This window comes from Colias croceus, chromosome 26 (genome assembly GCF_905220415.1).
Source record: "Colias croceus chromosome 26, ilColCroc2.1".
NCBI classification, from domain to species: Eukaryota; Metazoa; Arthropoda; class Insecta; order Lepidoptera; family Pieridae; genus Colias; species Colias croceus.
The window spans coordinates 5,015,467-5,030,528 of NC_059562.1; the positions used below are offsets into that span (position 1 = coordinate 5,015,467).

General features: G+C 35.4%; 2 protein-coding genes across 4 annotated transcripts in view; one reads left to right on the plus strand and one right to left on the minus strand.

The window, feature by feature from the left end:
- Nucleotides 1-4,255, plus strand: part of LOC123703431 — a 40,824-nt gene extending 36,569 nt beyond the window's left edge. For all 3 annotated transcript variants that reach the window (XM_045651422.1, XM_045651423.1, XM_045651424.1), the window contains 2 exons: nucleotides 1,955-3,154; nucleotides 3,709-4,255. In XM_045651422.1, coding sequence (XP_045507378.1) covers nucleotides 1,955-3,154; nucleotides 3,709-3,870 — 1,362 coding nt within the window. In that variant the 3' untranslated portion in view covers nucleotides 3,871-4,255. The remainder of the gene's footprint in view (nucleotides 1-1,954; nucleotides 3,155-3,708) is intronic.
- A 2,210-nt stretch (nucleotides 4,256-6,465) lies between these two features.
- LOC123703413 (rho GTPase-activating protein 190) overlaps nucleotides 6,466-15,062 on the minus strand; it is a 40,971-nt gene continuing 32,374 nt past the window's right edge. Inside the window, exons 29-39 of the mRNA XM_045651373.1 lie at nucleotides 14,156-14,246; nucleotides 13,560-13,671; nucleotides 13,036-13,148; nucleotides 12,689-12,780; nucleotides 12,187-12,294; nucleotides 11,650-11,724; nucleotides 10,770-10,905; nucleotides 10,298-10,429; nucleotides 9,530-9,668; nucleotides 8,625-8,832; nucleotides 6,466-8,083 (exon numbers count right to left, since the gene is read on the minus strand). Coding sequence (XP_045507329.1) covers nucleotides 8,634-8,832; nucleotides 9,530-9,668; nucleotides 10,298-10,429; nucleotides 10,770-10,905; nucleotides 11,650-11,724; nucleotides 12,187-12,294; nucleotides 12,689-12,780; nucleotides 13,036-13,148; nucleotides 13,560-13,671; nucleotides 14,156-14,246 — 1,197 coding nt within the window. The 3' untranslated portion in view covers nucleotides 6,466-8,083; nucleotides 8,625-8,633. The remainder of the gene's footprint in view (nucleotides 8,084-8,624; nucleotides 8,833-9,529; nucleotides 9,669-10,297; nucleotides 10,430-10,769; nucleotides 10,906-11,649; nucleotides 11,725-12,186; nucleotides 12,295-12,688; nucleotides 12,781-13,035; nucleotides 13,149-13,559; nucleotides 13,672-14,155; nucleotides 14,247-15,062) is intronic.

Consider the following 15,062-nt stretch of genomic DNA (forward strand, 5'->3'; position numbering starts at 1 on the left):
GATTTCCGGCCAAGTACAAACTTGACCTAGTTTCTATAAAACAGCAATTCTCTTTGAAAATCAGAATATTTTTCGTAACACTTTTCAATACTCTTGTATTATTTTTATTGGAAAATTATAAAATATCTATAAAACATTGACCATCGTTTAAAGCCCACGGATTCTAGTTTGGAAGACATAAAATCTATTTATAATGGCAACGTGATAAAAATGAAGGGCTAATGTTGAAAAAAGACCCTGACAAAATAACAAGAAACATTGCTTTATGAGTTTTAATATAGGTATGTATTTAATATGGATCATACGTACTCGAAAATTTGTTGGAATACTTTATTGTTGCCATTAATTAATTTTTACATTATATACAAATACCATGATTACATTCTTGATCCTCGAACTTTTTTTATAAAGAGCTTTTCTATCGTGAGTTCGTTTGTGTGACTTTTCATCGCAAGATAGCTGTTTCATACATTCCTACGTTTGGGTTTTATTTATATTTATGCTGAAACATATTCAATATCCTGTAATAAGTTATATATTTTAATTCAAACCCATTTTCTCAGTCAAAATAGTGTTTAAAACTTTATATAGTTGACCGTCTCTGAGCAACGAATCGTGTTGCTTCAGTTTAAGCGCGAAATTCGCATCAAAAGACTTGATTCATTCGTCTATTTGTAACCACTACGAGAAATTTCAAGATTTCTGCTAATTGCCTCGTACGCAATGTTTAGCGAATTGAATTTGAACTCTAATTTGATAAGAGCACAGTCAAAAGATTTTGGTTTAGAAATGAGTCAAGGTCGGGCATGAGTTATAAGAATATTGTACCTAATGATGGATTTATAAATAAACTCAGTTGTGTGGTATTGGTTCGGTGTGACGGACGGACGGTTCCAATGTTTGTTAGAAAATTATGGTGGTTTGTTTCTTACATTCTATTGTTTTTTGCATGAATTGTGATGTGGTGTAGTGTGTGTTTAATATAGTTAATATTGTATGTATTTAATATTTATGTGTTTTTTATTTTATTTTATAGTATTAAGTACTGTATTATTTGATACAGAATGATTCAATAATTGTACGTCGTAATGTGCATGGACTGAAATTATTTATAACGCTCATTTTATAATTAAAATTGAATGAATTAGAATTACAAGGACTACCTAGGTACCATTAGGTAGTCTAATTCATGATAAATAAGTTGTACCTATCCAATACAAATTACGGCATAACTTTTAGCTTTCATCACATATAGTTTTAATTTTAAACTTTATACTTATTTAATAAAATAGTTAAATAAATGTTTAACAAAAGTACAGAACCCAATTTGCGTCTGTTTAAATATTCACACCGATTGCTTTCGGAAATGTGACGCATGGCTTGTCCTCAAAATCATAATATACTGCCGACGTGACAAACACGAGGTGAGTTCACCTTTTATTTCTGAAAGCCATGGACCAGCTGGACGAAATCGCTGGTTATGTACACGCTTTCAAAGTAACGGGTATACCTAACGTAAAAGTTAAACGGTACTTTCAAATCAGTGGCGCGAAAATATATTATTCTATGAACTATATCAAAAGGAAGACTATTTTAATTTTTAAAACCTATATAAAATAAACGAAGGAAAATTAGTATAGAACAGTATAGATTTCATGAAATGATGTTTTCTTAGTGTTCTCATACTCATAAAGTAAAACATCTACCGCACTGCATGAATTTTATGACCATCTAATTCAGTGTGTTTTCTAATAGCACCGACCTATAAATATATATAGTATGCACATATTTCACGTGCCTATTCGAAATAAACATCTTGTTTTAAATGCCGCATACCACAAACGAAAAGCCGTAATATTCCCACTGTTTATGTGCACTAAATTGTAAACAGCTTCTTGCAACAATATTCATCTTTATGCTTTCACGAATTGATATATTTCGTTCACCGTTTCAGAGCGGCAGCGCAACTCCCTGTATATGTGAAGAATGCCAGAAAGAAACGAAACGCAAATCCGACGAGAAAGATAAGAAACAATCGAGCATAGAGGAGAGAACGAGCCAAAAAGATGACAAGGAACCGGTGACGAAACAACCCACGCAATCCCAAAACAATGTGCAAATACAGCCAAATACAGAAGACAATGAAAACGAGCGGACTGTTGATGTATTAGTGCACGACGCGCCAAATATGCCGAGCTTCTTCCAATCGGTGACGGCACACCCGTGTCATATCGCGGGACCTCCGCCACCTGGATTCGTAATGGCTCCTTATCAAGCGCCGCGTTTCCCTACTGCTGATAATTTACAAGAATTAGCAGGAGACGTTACACATTCCCAAACTACAATACACACAACATACATCCAACAGAATTCAGTCTTCATGTGCAATACCCAAAAGATTCTACAAAACCATTGCTGCTGCCAAAATCGAGATGAAAGTGCCAAACAGGAACCCTGTCAGGAACAACCAAAATGTTATGTCACAGAGAAGAATATCGAGTTAACATACGACTATCCAAGAACGACACCAATACCGAGCACTCCCAGTCCGAAATCTAGTGATGAAATACAAACAACAACCACGGAAGTGGCTAGCACGGTCGTCTTTGTTGAAAGACGGATACCAGTCAAGCCAAAAAAGTTTGATTTCTTCTTTAGATCGCGATCAGCACCTGTTGGGGAAAATGAAGAACCGATTTATGCAACTGTAAATAAACTACCAAAGAGATTACGTAGAATGGAATTAGCTAATTTAGAAAAAGAGGTTGCATACAAAACAACGGAGGCGGATTCCTCTTCACGCACTGAAGTGACCCAGAAAACTGATTCAGAATCACAAGCACATCCGCCGGACGATGACACGAGTCGTTCAGAGAGAGAAAAGTCGACTGTACAGCCGCGGCCTGAATCGCCGAAAGCAAAGAAGCGAAAGCGATTTTCACTAACTTTTAAAAAGAGGGAGAGAAAGAGAAAAGAGAAGAAAAAGGAGGTAAAAAATGGGACGAAAAATGGCGGCCCAGTACAAGTGGAGAGTGACAACGAGAGACTGATAGAGGAGCACGAACAGAAGCACAAGCATTGCACAAGACACCGACCGAGGAACACCATGTCGTCGTCGAGCTCGTGTCCGCGGTACAAGCGGGACAGCTATCAGGTATATATTGGACTATGTAGAGACTCGCCTTATAGGCTGAACGGCTGACCCTCAACTTTTTGGGAATTCCTGAAAAACTGAAATTGGTAGAAAATAATTTAATCACGTCAATAAAGAATCGATGTGTGACTGTTCAATTCTTAATTTTGAAAAGTATCCCTTTCAAATATGCAACGTCACAATTTTTCAGGAATTCTTTAGATAGCCGCTTAGCCTATCAGGGCAGTCACACGCTAACCTTCCCTGTGAGTATAGTATTGTATTGTAATAGTAGTATATGTATTTATTTATTATACCTGCTTTTTACGTACAAATCTTTTATTGTTACTACCTTCCCCTCCCTCCTTCACGTTTCCCGGGGCAAGCATTCGCGTGTGATTGCCCTGCTAGGGTATTTAGACGTGTGTTCTATAGACAATCACCATGTAAGCCGGTGGATCCTTAGTACAACGCTATTTGCACTTCAAACGTATCGTAGTATTAGTTGTCGTGCTAGTAGTAAACCTACTGTTTATATGCACTTTACATTGTTTAATATAATTGAACGTTCGCAGGAAATGACGACCTCACACTCGGAGCACGAACGGACGAACAGCATGTGCTCGTCGATGAACTCGCTGGGCTCGGCGTGCACGCACAAGTCGCGCAAGCTGTCGGCCGTGCCGCAGTCGGACTCCATCCCGTGGTGCGGCTGCTGGGGCGCCGGCTGCGTGTGACCACCGTGGAACTACTCCAAGTGCTTCTCTGACGGAATCTCCTCTCATTCCTGAGCTCCCACCGTGGTACCATCTGCGACTCTTAGCGGAATCTACGGAGAATCCTTTCAAAGTTTCCGATACGATGCCGGAACGGGGTCGAGACGTAATCGGTTACGATTGTGGTGCATTTAGTAGTACAATAGATCTTTATAGATTCAGCGAGCTGTAGAGCGACGTACGGTAGTTCTTTTCCTGCTTTCGATCGAATGATTTCTTATAGAAATGTTGCGTCTGAATAGTTTATTTATTGATAGCTCTGTATATAGTATATTGTTCTGTGATTCGTGTGTTAAACGCATAATTTGAAGTGAAAATGGAGAATTTGAATAAATTATTTCAATTATGAATGTTTTTTATTTGATATCCTTTATCATATTCAAAATATATGCAACCTACATATAAACATTCATAACAATCATTCAAAATAATACTCTATCTAACCTATATCATAAGCTGGCTGGGCAATTTAGGCAAAAATAAATTCAACCTTATTCGCATGTTTTAAAGTCGCATTTATAAAGCACCAAAACTCCATAGGTGGGGTTTGGATAAGATATCGATTTTTGTCCCTGATTATGTATCTTAATAGGTTTATATTAAAGATCAAAGTAATATAATATGGTAGGAATGTTTGCGGTTTCTACACTGAAAATAATTTCACAAAAAAACTCAATTTCATGAATGATAAAGATTCATTTTATAATCATAAAGGAAAGGTAAATAAAAAAACAGGTATTATTACATAGATGGTTATTTATTATAAAATATGACACATTCTCTTGAACTGTGTTCACAGTTAATTGAAACGCACATAGCAAAATTCATTTCCCGGAACAACAAACACTGGCTACTTTTAAATTCAAAATAACATACGTTTAAAAACAAAATAAACATTAAGGACTGTTTTCACAACTTGTGCATGTCCCTGATAGCCTGTCTAGCACTTTTTGACATTTATTTATCAATTATTTATAACTGACTGATAAGCTAAACAGTACTTATCTAGAAGTCGTAAACCCGATCAGTGATCTAAAGGCAATAACAGTTTGGTTAAGAATTTAGATCGAATAATAATTCATTCACAACGTCCAAAATAATGAAAGTGAAAAAAAAAACAACAAAATTTAAAAAAAATGTTTCGTGTACGTTTCTAATAGGACTTCAAGGGTAGATATAACTACAACAATAATATAACTTTGGAAATCTTATAAAATTCCCAATAAATATACATTTTAAAAGTAGCCAGTCTGCTGTATCGGACAAGCGTACATCGATTCTACTATAGAACATTGGAAAACCTACAAAGAATTTTGGCCGTAAATAAAACATAGGAATCACCAAAAACATCAAATGGCACATTTATAAAGCCATGTGCTCACGTACAAAATAAATTACAAAAAAAAAAATATTGCATCGAGTAACAAAAATATGGCTCTTTCGAACAAAATAATAAATAAATTACGCAAAAAAATTAATAAATGTACAATATTTACATCGAATATTTATAAAGGAATCGTTTTTCACGAGAAGGGTTGTTTGAAATTGTTTCCGAGATCCATAGATAAGCGAAAATCTTAATAAAATAAAGTTGAAACGATAGTAGGCTCTATGTCTTTTTCGATTCATAGTAAAATATAAAAAATTCCCTCGTTTCGTTCCCCTATTGGACATGATATATGCGTCCCTCTCGCACACGCACACAAACCGGACGTGCGACAAGGACCGATAATATATTATGAATAATTATTAAAAACTTACACGTTTACCACTTAACTAAGCTTAATGGTGATATTCTATATTAAATATATCTTATTGATAGTTACATAGATTTGTTTAAAGATTATAATATTATGTAAAAAAATAAAAAGCGTTATAATTCAGCTACACAAATATACTTTGAAAACATAAAAAAGAACATTTAATTCGATTGCACATGCAAAGTCGTTAAAAATAATATAAAAATAAAATTATCTTTTTCTTCACAGAAATACGTGTATGGCGTTGTAGATCTCTGTTCTTAAACCTATTTAGTAAGGACTTAAAAGTCTAGCCTAGTTAAAACTTATGGAATTTCAGGCATATTCTGTGAGTCTATAATTTGGTACTCAAAGCGAGGATATCTCAACTGTGATAAAATTGAATGACCTTACAACGTCACACGTATATTTCTGTAAAAAAAAAATACATTGCTATCAACACAAAATTGCTGCATTGCCTTACATTACGAATTATATACGCAATGAGGTTCAAAGTACTACAAATGTTAAAAATATAACTTGAAGTTGATCTTATGAAAGACATCAAAATTAAAAAAAGCCATTTTGTGTTATTAGCTATATAATTTTAAACTAATAGAATAAAACCACTAACATAATCTCTTTGAAATTATTAAAACTAAATGAGACAAAAAAAATCATCAGTCTATAAAAAATACTTAATATTAGGCCATTTACAAAAACCGAAATTGTTTGTATGTGCATAAATAAGTTTAACCATCAAATTCATTTAAAAATATAATGGATATAAATCGAAGGTACGAATAAAAATTAAAAACCCCAGAACATTGATACGCGTATGCGAAAACGAATTTAAATGACATGAAAATAAGATCTATTTTTGGTTGGTAATTTCACATTTGATTTTAAAATGTAACTTACGAGACTACTTTTATTGTATCTTTACTTTTATTACAATTTGCACGTTAAGACTTTATATCAATGCGTATTAAAATGCAACCAAACCATTTCTTTTTTTTTATGTAGCTTGAATTCGTACCTTAAATTATATCAATCACATGATAATTTTTAAAACAAGCACAAATAGACACACTTTTTAATTCATTCTGAGTAAATTTGAAAAAAAAAATCGAAAGTAACTTTGACAATGAATTTTAAGATTTTCTTTCAATTATGTACTCAACAACTTACAGAGCAGGTTTTTTTTGCAAAAGTTTTAGCATTTAATTGAGTGTGCTATTTATTCCCGTTTTAAAACATTTTGTCGAAATAAATACAGTAATATGTCAAACGATTTCTTTCTTTGGCCATAAAATAGCTTCTAATAAAATAATATAATTGTGATGCAAATCGTATTTTAATTAAACTATAATAATATAAATATTTACATAAGCTGCCAATTTTTAACACACGGCAAATAAATTTTAAAATATATATGAGGTTCACCAATAACATAACTGCCCACCTATAAATGTAAACTTTATAAGGGCAAGCGTGTTCGTATTATTTCATAAATAATAATATTGGCAAAAATTTTAAGGAACCATAATTTATACTTTAACATAGGGCAAGACACTCCCCTTTTTATGCATGGCAACATTTTTGTTCGTAAATAATTAAAATCCTATACTATAAACGAGAATCAGGCTAAAAACAAAGCTTAATATAAATAAATTATGTATGTAGCTAGTACGATAATAGAAAAAACGACTTAAAAAAAAAGAAAATATACAAAAAAAATATATATTAAAAAAGCAAAAAATATCAGACCATCACGTGGATATACGCTAATACGTTATTACATTAATATCATATACTTATTTAATTACTCTCGACTGAACGGAATGTGCTTAAGTGATGTCACGTCGATTACACGAATAAATATCGATAATACAAAAAACTCCCATTAAATACATAATATTTGTGCAATACTTAATACGAATACCATCTCGATCGATAAAATACTGCTCCGAGTCCCATCCCTAATATAAAACCTTCGATAAAAAAGCGCAGAACATCGACAAGCCATACGCTACATATATCAAAGCGGGATCACCGTACAACTATTATACAGTTAAAAATACCGTTAAAACATTGCGCTATTCACGTTAAAAACTGTTTGGAACGTTAAAAATAACGTTCATTTTATCGTTTATTACAGTATAACAGTCCCACCGCGACGTCATGATATGAACAACACTTGTAAAAAATAATTTCATCGCGTACACAAATATAACTACGTGTAACAATAGCTGGAACGATTACAAAACATGTCCATCCGGAATCGAACCCACGAACGTCCTCGACACCGCCCACCGCACTGTGTCGCGTGTGATGCCGCGACGACACGCGTCACGTTGCGTCACGTCACGTCACGTCACTGCTGGGTGACGTCACACGTCGTCCATCACAAATGCAACCTGCATTGTGGGTTCCTAAAAATAAGTTCATTATTGGTATTTCTTCATAAACTATCAACATTTTTGATGAATGCAAGTCGACTACAATTTTGTGTAGGACATATAAATGTTCTTATAGAATGTATTTCCTTTAACAAACGAATAAATACAAATATAAAGGCCAAAACGATTGATGCCACAAGAGGTAAATTTTCACAGATTTTAGTTAAATCGCATCTCGGGTGTTGTAAACGAGTTTTCAGATATCTTCGTATCTACGGTAAAAAAAATGGTTTCTCAAAAAGTACTGTACGGTTTTTGATGAATCCTTACAGTTATATGGGTTATACGTATAAATAGCACATAGTTATAGAAATACTTGATTTTTCCCGCGAATTAAACCGCGAGAAACAGCTAGTCTTTAAAAATAAATACGCACATAAAAATTCGTCCCGGTAAAGAATCGATTGCTGTTTTTTTCTTTCTGATAAATTAGATAAATTACCGCCCATTTGTATTTAACGTTACCTCCTTTTTTCCTTTAATTTCCCATACTCCTGTATAATAAAATACTCACACACGTTCCTCACACCATGACGAACGCCTCCTGGCCGCGGAACAGGAACGGATGCTGGTCGATCATCGTCTGCACGATGTCCTCCAGGTACGGCCGCGTCATCTCGAACCGGCCCATGTCAGAGAACTGCACCGGCAGGAGCGTCGGCCACCAGCAGATCGCCAGGTTCTTGCTGTCCATCGAGTTCAGTTTGGAGTTGTCCGCGACCCTGGATAAAGGAAATATATTATAAAATATGTGTTATCCTGACAAAAGATGTATTTAAAAACTTGAGAAGAAACATTGGGCATTGTATAGGAAGGTTCTTGTTGTCCATCGAGTTCAGATAGGAGTTGTCCGCGACCCTGGATAAGATAAACATATAAAATATCCTGAAATACATCCCGAAAATTTTTATCGTGAATATAAAAACTTAAGAAAACATTGGGCATTGTACAATAGGAAGGTTCTTGTTGTCCATCGAGTTCAGTTTGGAATTGTCTGCTACCCTGGATGAGAGAAATATGGCACAAAACATTCGTCAGAAATTTCATTGGGCTAAAAAACATGGATACAATTATAGGTCAGGTAAAACCATGAATGTTCTATAATTTTAATCTAAATATCTTTGTATGTACCATGTTTTTATGCAATAAATGATTTATTTATTTACTAGGTAAGAAAAACCCGCATCGTTCCCGTTCCCGTGGGTTTTCCGGGATTGCGTCATTTTCCCGGGATAAAAAGTGGCCTATGTCCTTTCTCGGGTATCAAAATATCTCCATATTTGGTATTTCATGAAAATTGGTTCAGTAGTTTAGGCGTGATCGAGTAACAGACAACAGACAGACAGACAGAGTTACTTTCGCATTTATACAGTGTTCGTGTTCGTGTTCGTGTTCGTGTTAATATTAGTATGTATTAACCTCGCGAAGTGATGCAGCAGGTAGTCGAGCGTGGCCCTTGCGGGCGCGGTGAGGGCCGAGTTGAGCAGCGCGCGCAGGGCCAGCAGCCGCCAGCTGCGGTCCTTCAGCTCCACTCCACCCGCTATGCAGCCGCGCATCGCTAAAACAAACGAACATAAATCACTTTATTTTCTTATTGCCAAATGAAAAAATCTTCTCTAGAGTGATTATTGACCAATTTTCTTAAATGTACCTTATTTTAAGTGACCATACCACATTGATGTCCAAAGTTGCATTGTATTAAACGTCTTGGACCCTAGGTGAATCTTCATTATCATTGTGGCCATAAAACGATTATTCGTTTTATGGCCACGCGAGACAGGATGTGCCTAGTGCGGGGTCCGCTGTCGTAATCAGTGCTTATTTTAATAACCTTCTTTTGGCAAATAAAGTTAATTTTTTTTTCCAAGAGCCATTAACTCAGTTCCCAATATCTGAAGAAAACCCTTCGCTTACAAAGGGTTTTCTTCAGATATTGGGTTTACCTCTTATCATTATATTAATTCATACATAACATTAGGGCATAGGGCAGTGATCAAGATCACTGGCCTATTAATGGAGAATCCGGCAGATATTTCCAAGCCAAAGCGCTCCTATTTATGCTCATCACCCAATCATACCAATTTTTAACTGAATGCGAATGATCGTTACCTAACCCCTATTTTCAGTCTAATTTGACGAGACTATTCAAAATATTTTTAACATCTTTTTAATTGAGATAAAACTTACCAGCTATATCTTCAAGTTGCGCCATACTGGCCTCATCTAACAGAGGCGGCAGTTTCTTCGAGAAGAAATCCTTGAGCGCCGTCGCCACCGCGTTCACTGGAATGTCTAGCGCGTCTAGATCTACATTGGGATCTGGAAAAATAGACATATATAAGTGAATTGAAATGAAATAAATTAATATGACAATTCTCTCTTGCTTTTTTAACTGAACTGATTTTGATGAAATTTAAAGTGACAAAAAAGCTCATGAATCTGAATCTGTTCAGGCATTTAAGTAATTGTTACAATTTGTAATAACGTAAAAATACTCGAAACAAAATGAGACAAAAAATGGGGATTGTTTATTTAACTGTATGTTTCATGCCTGCAATGCTTTGCGCAGTCGGCATATACCATCCTACTAATATTGTCGATTCAAATGCTTATTAAAACTAAATGAAGCGATATGATTGGTCGGTCGGTGGTCACTGACCGTCGCGGAACTTGTTGAAGAGCATGTCGACGTGCGCGCGGTTGCCGGGCACGCGGTACAGCCCCTCGGACGCGAGCCCCTCGCGCTCGATGAACTGCACGCACTTCTCCACGAACAGCGGCACGCCGTGACCGCCCTGACACCAACAATATCATTCATATCGTCATCATTGTCAACTGGGACATTTGCATTAACTAGATCATCAACATCATCACCGTAAAGAGGGAAATTTTCATTAACAAGATCATAAACATCGTCATCGTCAACAGGGACATTGTCATTAACAACATCATCAAAGTCATCCCCGTCAACTGGGACATAATCATTGACATCATCAAAGTCATCAAAATCATCACCGTCAACTGGGACATTATCATTGACAACATCGTCATCGTCAACATGGACATTTTCATTTACAACAACATCAAAATCATCGTTGTCAACAGGGACATAGTCATTAAAAACAATATCACTATCGTCAACAGGAACATCGCCGTTACATCATCATCGTCAACAACGACATCATTTTTAACAAGATCATCATCGTCGTCAAGAACATTTTCATTAACATTATAATCTTCATTATTTAAGTGGCGCGCTATTAGCATTTACAACAACACGCATCAATTAACGAATTATAATATTCTAGAGTTCACATTCGATCGCTAACAAGTACGCACGTACTTATAACCATCAAACAATACCACATGGGATTTCGTCAATTTCGTTTCTATTTTATGTCAATTCTGACAGCTTACTACAAGATGAACAAACACCGTAAATTATTATCGTTGTCATTGATCGTTGCTTATTTATTTTTTCATAGACGATTTCAGTTCGAATGAAAATAAAAACAGTTATTAGATTTGGAAAAACATACCTGAGGTCCCCAATTTTGCGGAGACGCAGTATTCTGCAGCTGCGACGAATTCTTCTTGTCCTTGTTTTTAAATTCCTGAAAAAAAAAAAACATTTTTTTTTTGTCTTATTCTATTCATGTTATTAGAATTACGGTACGACACTTCAAGATTTGTTTGATAAGTAAACATAAACTGCGTATAAATGGCATAAGTGTATATATTCACATATTTGGTTTTTCTTTTTTTGCTTTTAAGATGTATTAACTCGAAACATCTAATCCTCCGATTGAATTCAAATCGTTTATTTAAGAACTATTGTTACAACTGTTTTTTTATTACTATGTAAACTGAAAACTTAATTTTAAGCTATTGCATAGCTTCTATCGCGGGCCTTGAGCGCGGGAACCGAATCGAGAAATTCCGTAACGAAAAAACCTCACGCTCCGCACTCCGACGGGCGGAGGTGTGGCTTGAAGGCATAGCATGCAATAGCTTTACCGCGGCAGTCCCCGAGTGCCACACGTCTTTTTTTTTCTAAATTAAATTACATTCCTTACCTTATGTCTTCGGTCGTGTTTGCTAAACGCCTGAGGGCGTCGGCGCGAATCCGCCGCGGAAGACGACGAGTTGTCTTGCGCTGATGATGGATAGTCACCCGATAGCATCTGCAAATAAATGTTATGTTTGTATGTTCGTGGAAGATCCGGCTCGAAGGACCAAAATTTAGAAAAGATAATATTTAGAATGTCGATAGGCTTATTCTGTGTTATGTAGGTGTAATAAATAGTAAAATGCGCTACTATGATTGCGTCAACATCAGTCTGTATTTAGAATTTATAAACAGGTTATAAAGATTAACAGGGAATTTAACTTACTTGGTGCAGTACACAATTCATGAATCATTTCTAACTGATACTACGAACATTTGAGATATAATTTTGTGTGTGTCTAGAGTAAAGAGTACGTATGTAGGTATTGATATGAAGATTTTTGTTGCTTTTTCCCACAAAAACAGCAACTTGATGGGTAATAATTTACCGTGCAGATAAATTTAATTACTTTATGAGGTGGTTCATGGTGCGGTGGTGGCGGTAGAGGTCTTGTGCGTCGAGACGTCTCTCCGTCAGAACTGCCCTCGCTGGATTCACTCGCTATAACAAAATATTGATAAAAATAAATATAACCAATTGGTCTACAAATACATTAAGACTGGTCGTCGATCAATCATAATTTTTATTGTTCGAGTGAAGCTTTTTATAATTCCTCTTTTAAAGTTAAATAATTACTTTTTCTGAATGAAAATTCATTTGCCAACCAACACTTCTTCAATAAAACACAAAGCAAGTAGCTTTCTAAAGGTACACAAGTAAATGTATTGATATATTTATTAAAAACACTGCTGTTACCTTTATCCTCTTGCGTCCTGGCTCTATACCCAGTGGGCAATTCCGGCGGACCCACAAACATTCCCAGCTTTGGCACGCGGGGACTTTGTACCGCTACCAAATTACCCAATGACCTGTTAAATAAAAGTGTTCATTGATATAATATGCTCTTGTAAAAATTAATTAATATAAAATTAATATAACGTATAATGTAACAAAAGTGGCGCGATCTGGGAGAGGCCTACCTCCAGCAGTGGTCGGGAATAGGCTGATGTGTGTGATGTGATAATGTAACAAGTTACACAATATTGTAAGGAAAATTAATGAACAATCAAAGAAGACCGTATAATTATTAATGTTGCATATAAATTAAATCAATGCATGGCCGCTATCATCAATATTTGTAGTTTAATAACTAGCTAGGCTCTTAATTAAATACCTGATTAAATTGGTTAGCAGCGACATATTTACATGATCAATCATTTATAACACGCGATCAAACATCCTATTAAAACCACTACCCAATAATAAGCATATTATAATACCGTTTCTTATAATGCCTGGGCGCGTGGTGTGCGTTGTGCCTGCGACGCGCGTGCACGCGGGCCACTCCGCCAGATGCCTCGCTCGAACCGGAGCTGTCCGTTTCCGAGAACGCTACCGACACACATACAAACGATTATGGTTTTTCCACAGCGATTTGAGTTTATGATGTCTTCTCAAATACATACTAATATTATAAATGCGAAAGTAACTCTGTCTGTCTGTCTGTTACTCAATCACTTTATCCCGGAAATCCCACGGGAACGGGAACTATGCGGGTTTTTCTTTGACTGCGCGGGCGATGCCGCGGGTGGAAGGCTTGTATATTATAATGGTGATTATATAAAGAATATTATTTATAGAATTGTATTTATAAATCAATATATAAATATTCTGATTTACTTTAAAAGTTATATTTAACAATTAAATTTATTAAATAATTGTTTTCTATTCAAAACAAATTCATACAGTAATCTACAAAAATATTATTTCTTTTAAAACCATTTAAATTGCTCTTTCATTTTCATATTGCAATCCTTATTGAACCTTAATTTCCTGAATTTACCCTATATTTTAGAAATAAACGAAATAAACTTACATGGTTGATGCATGGGTGTCTTTTCGTGTCTCCTGTGCCTCCTCAGTCTGGTCATAGATGGCGCCTCCATGTATTCATTTGTCTCTTTTATCTATAACATAATTTATTCATTATTATCACGGAAATAACATCGATTTAATACTAGAAGATAAATTTAACATCGAATTAAAATTGTGTTTCGCATACACTAGACATATGTTAGGTTTAGGTCTAAAAATAAACTGATATAAAATGCGAGGGATCTAAAAATATCAATAATAATATTCATTCGAAGAAAGATTCAATTAAATCATCATGCAAAATAAGCATAATATTTATTTAAGTAAAAAGGTATATGCAAATACAAATATTACAGAGAAAATAGCATAATAATAGGGATTTTACACAGCCTTTACACAATCTTTACTGTAACAGTTTCATAGCACTAACTTCATTTCAATTGTTCTGTCAAATATGTATCTTAATATATATAAATCTCGTGTCACAATGTTTGTCCTCAATGGACTCCTAAACCACTTAACCGATTATAATAAAATTCGCACACCATGTGCAGTTCGATCCAACTTGAGAGATAGGATAGTTTAAATCTCAAATCGTTTTAGAGAAAGCGGGCGAAGCCGCGGGCGGTAAGCTAGTAGGCATATATAATAGTATTATTATGTGTTCCGTTTGACGTCCGTAGTCCATTATGAGAGTGTACATCGCCTTTTTCCCCGTGAAGTCGCTAGATGGTGCTAGTTTTAAGCCCGTCACGTGGTACCGCCGCCAGCGCCGCGAGTGGTGGGGACAAAACTCACCACAGTTCCGGCAAGCCACCAGAAATATCCTCATTGTTGCGTCGTTTTTCAAACCGTACGCAAGTCGTTAGATTATATGTTATTTTAAAATACTGTATTTTAAAATACAT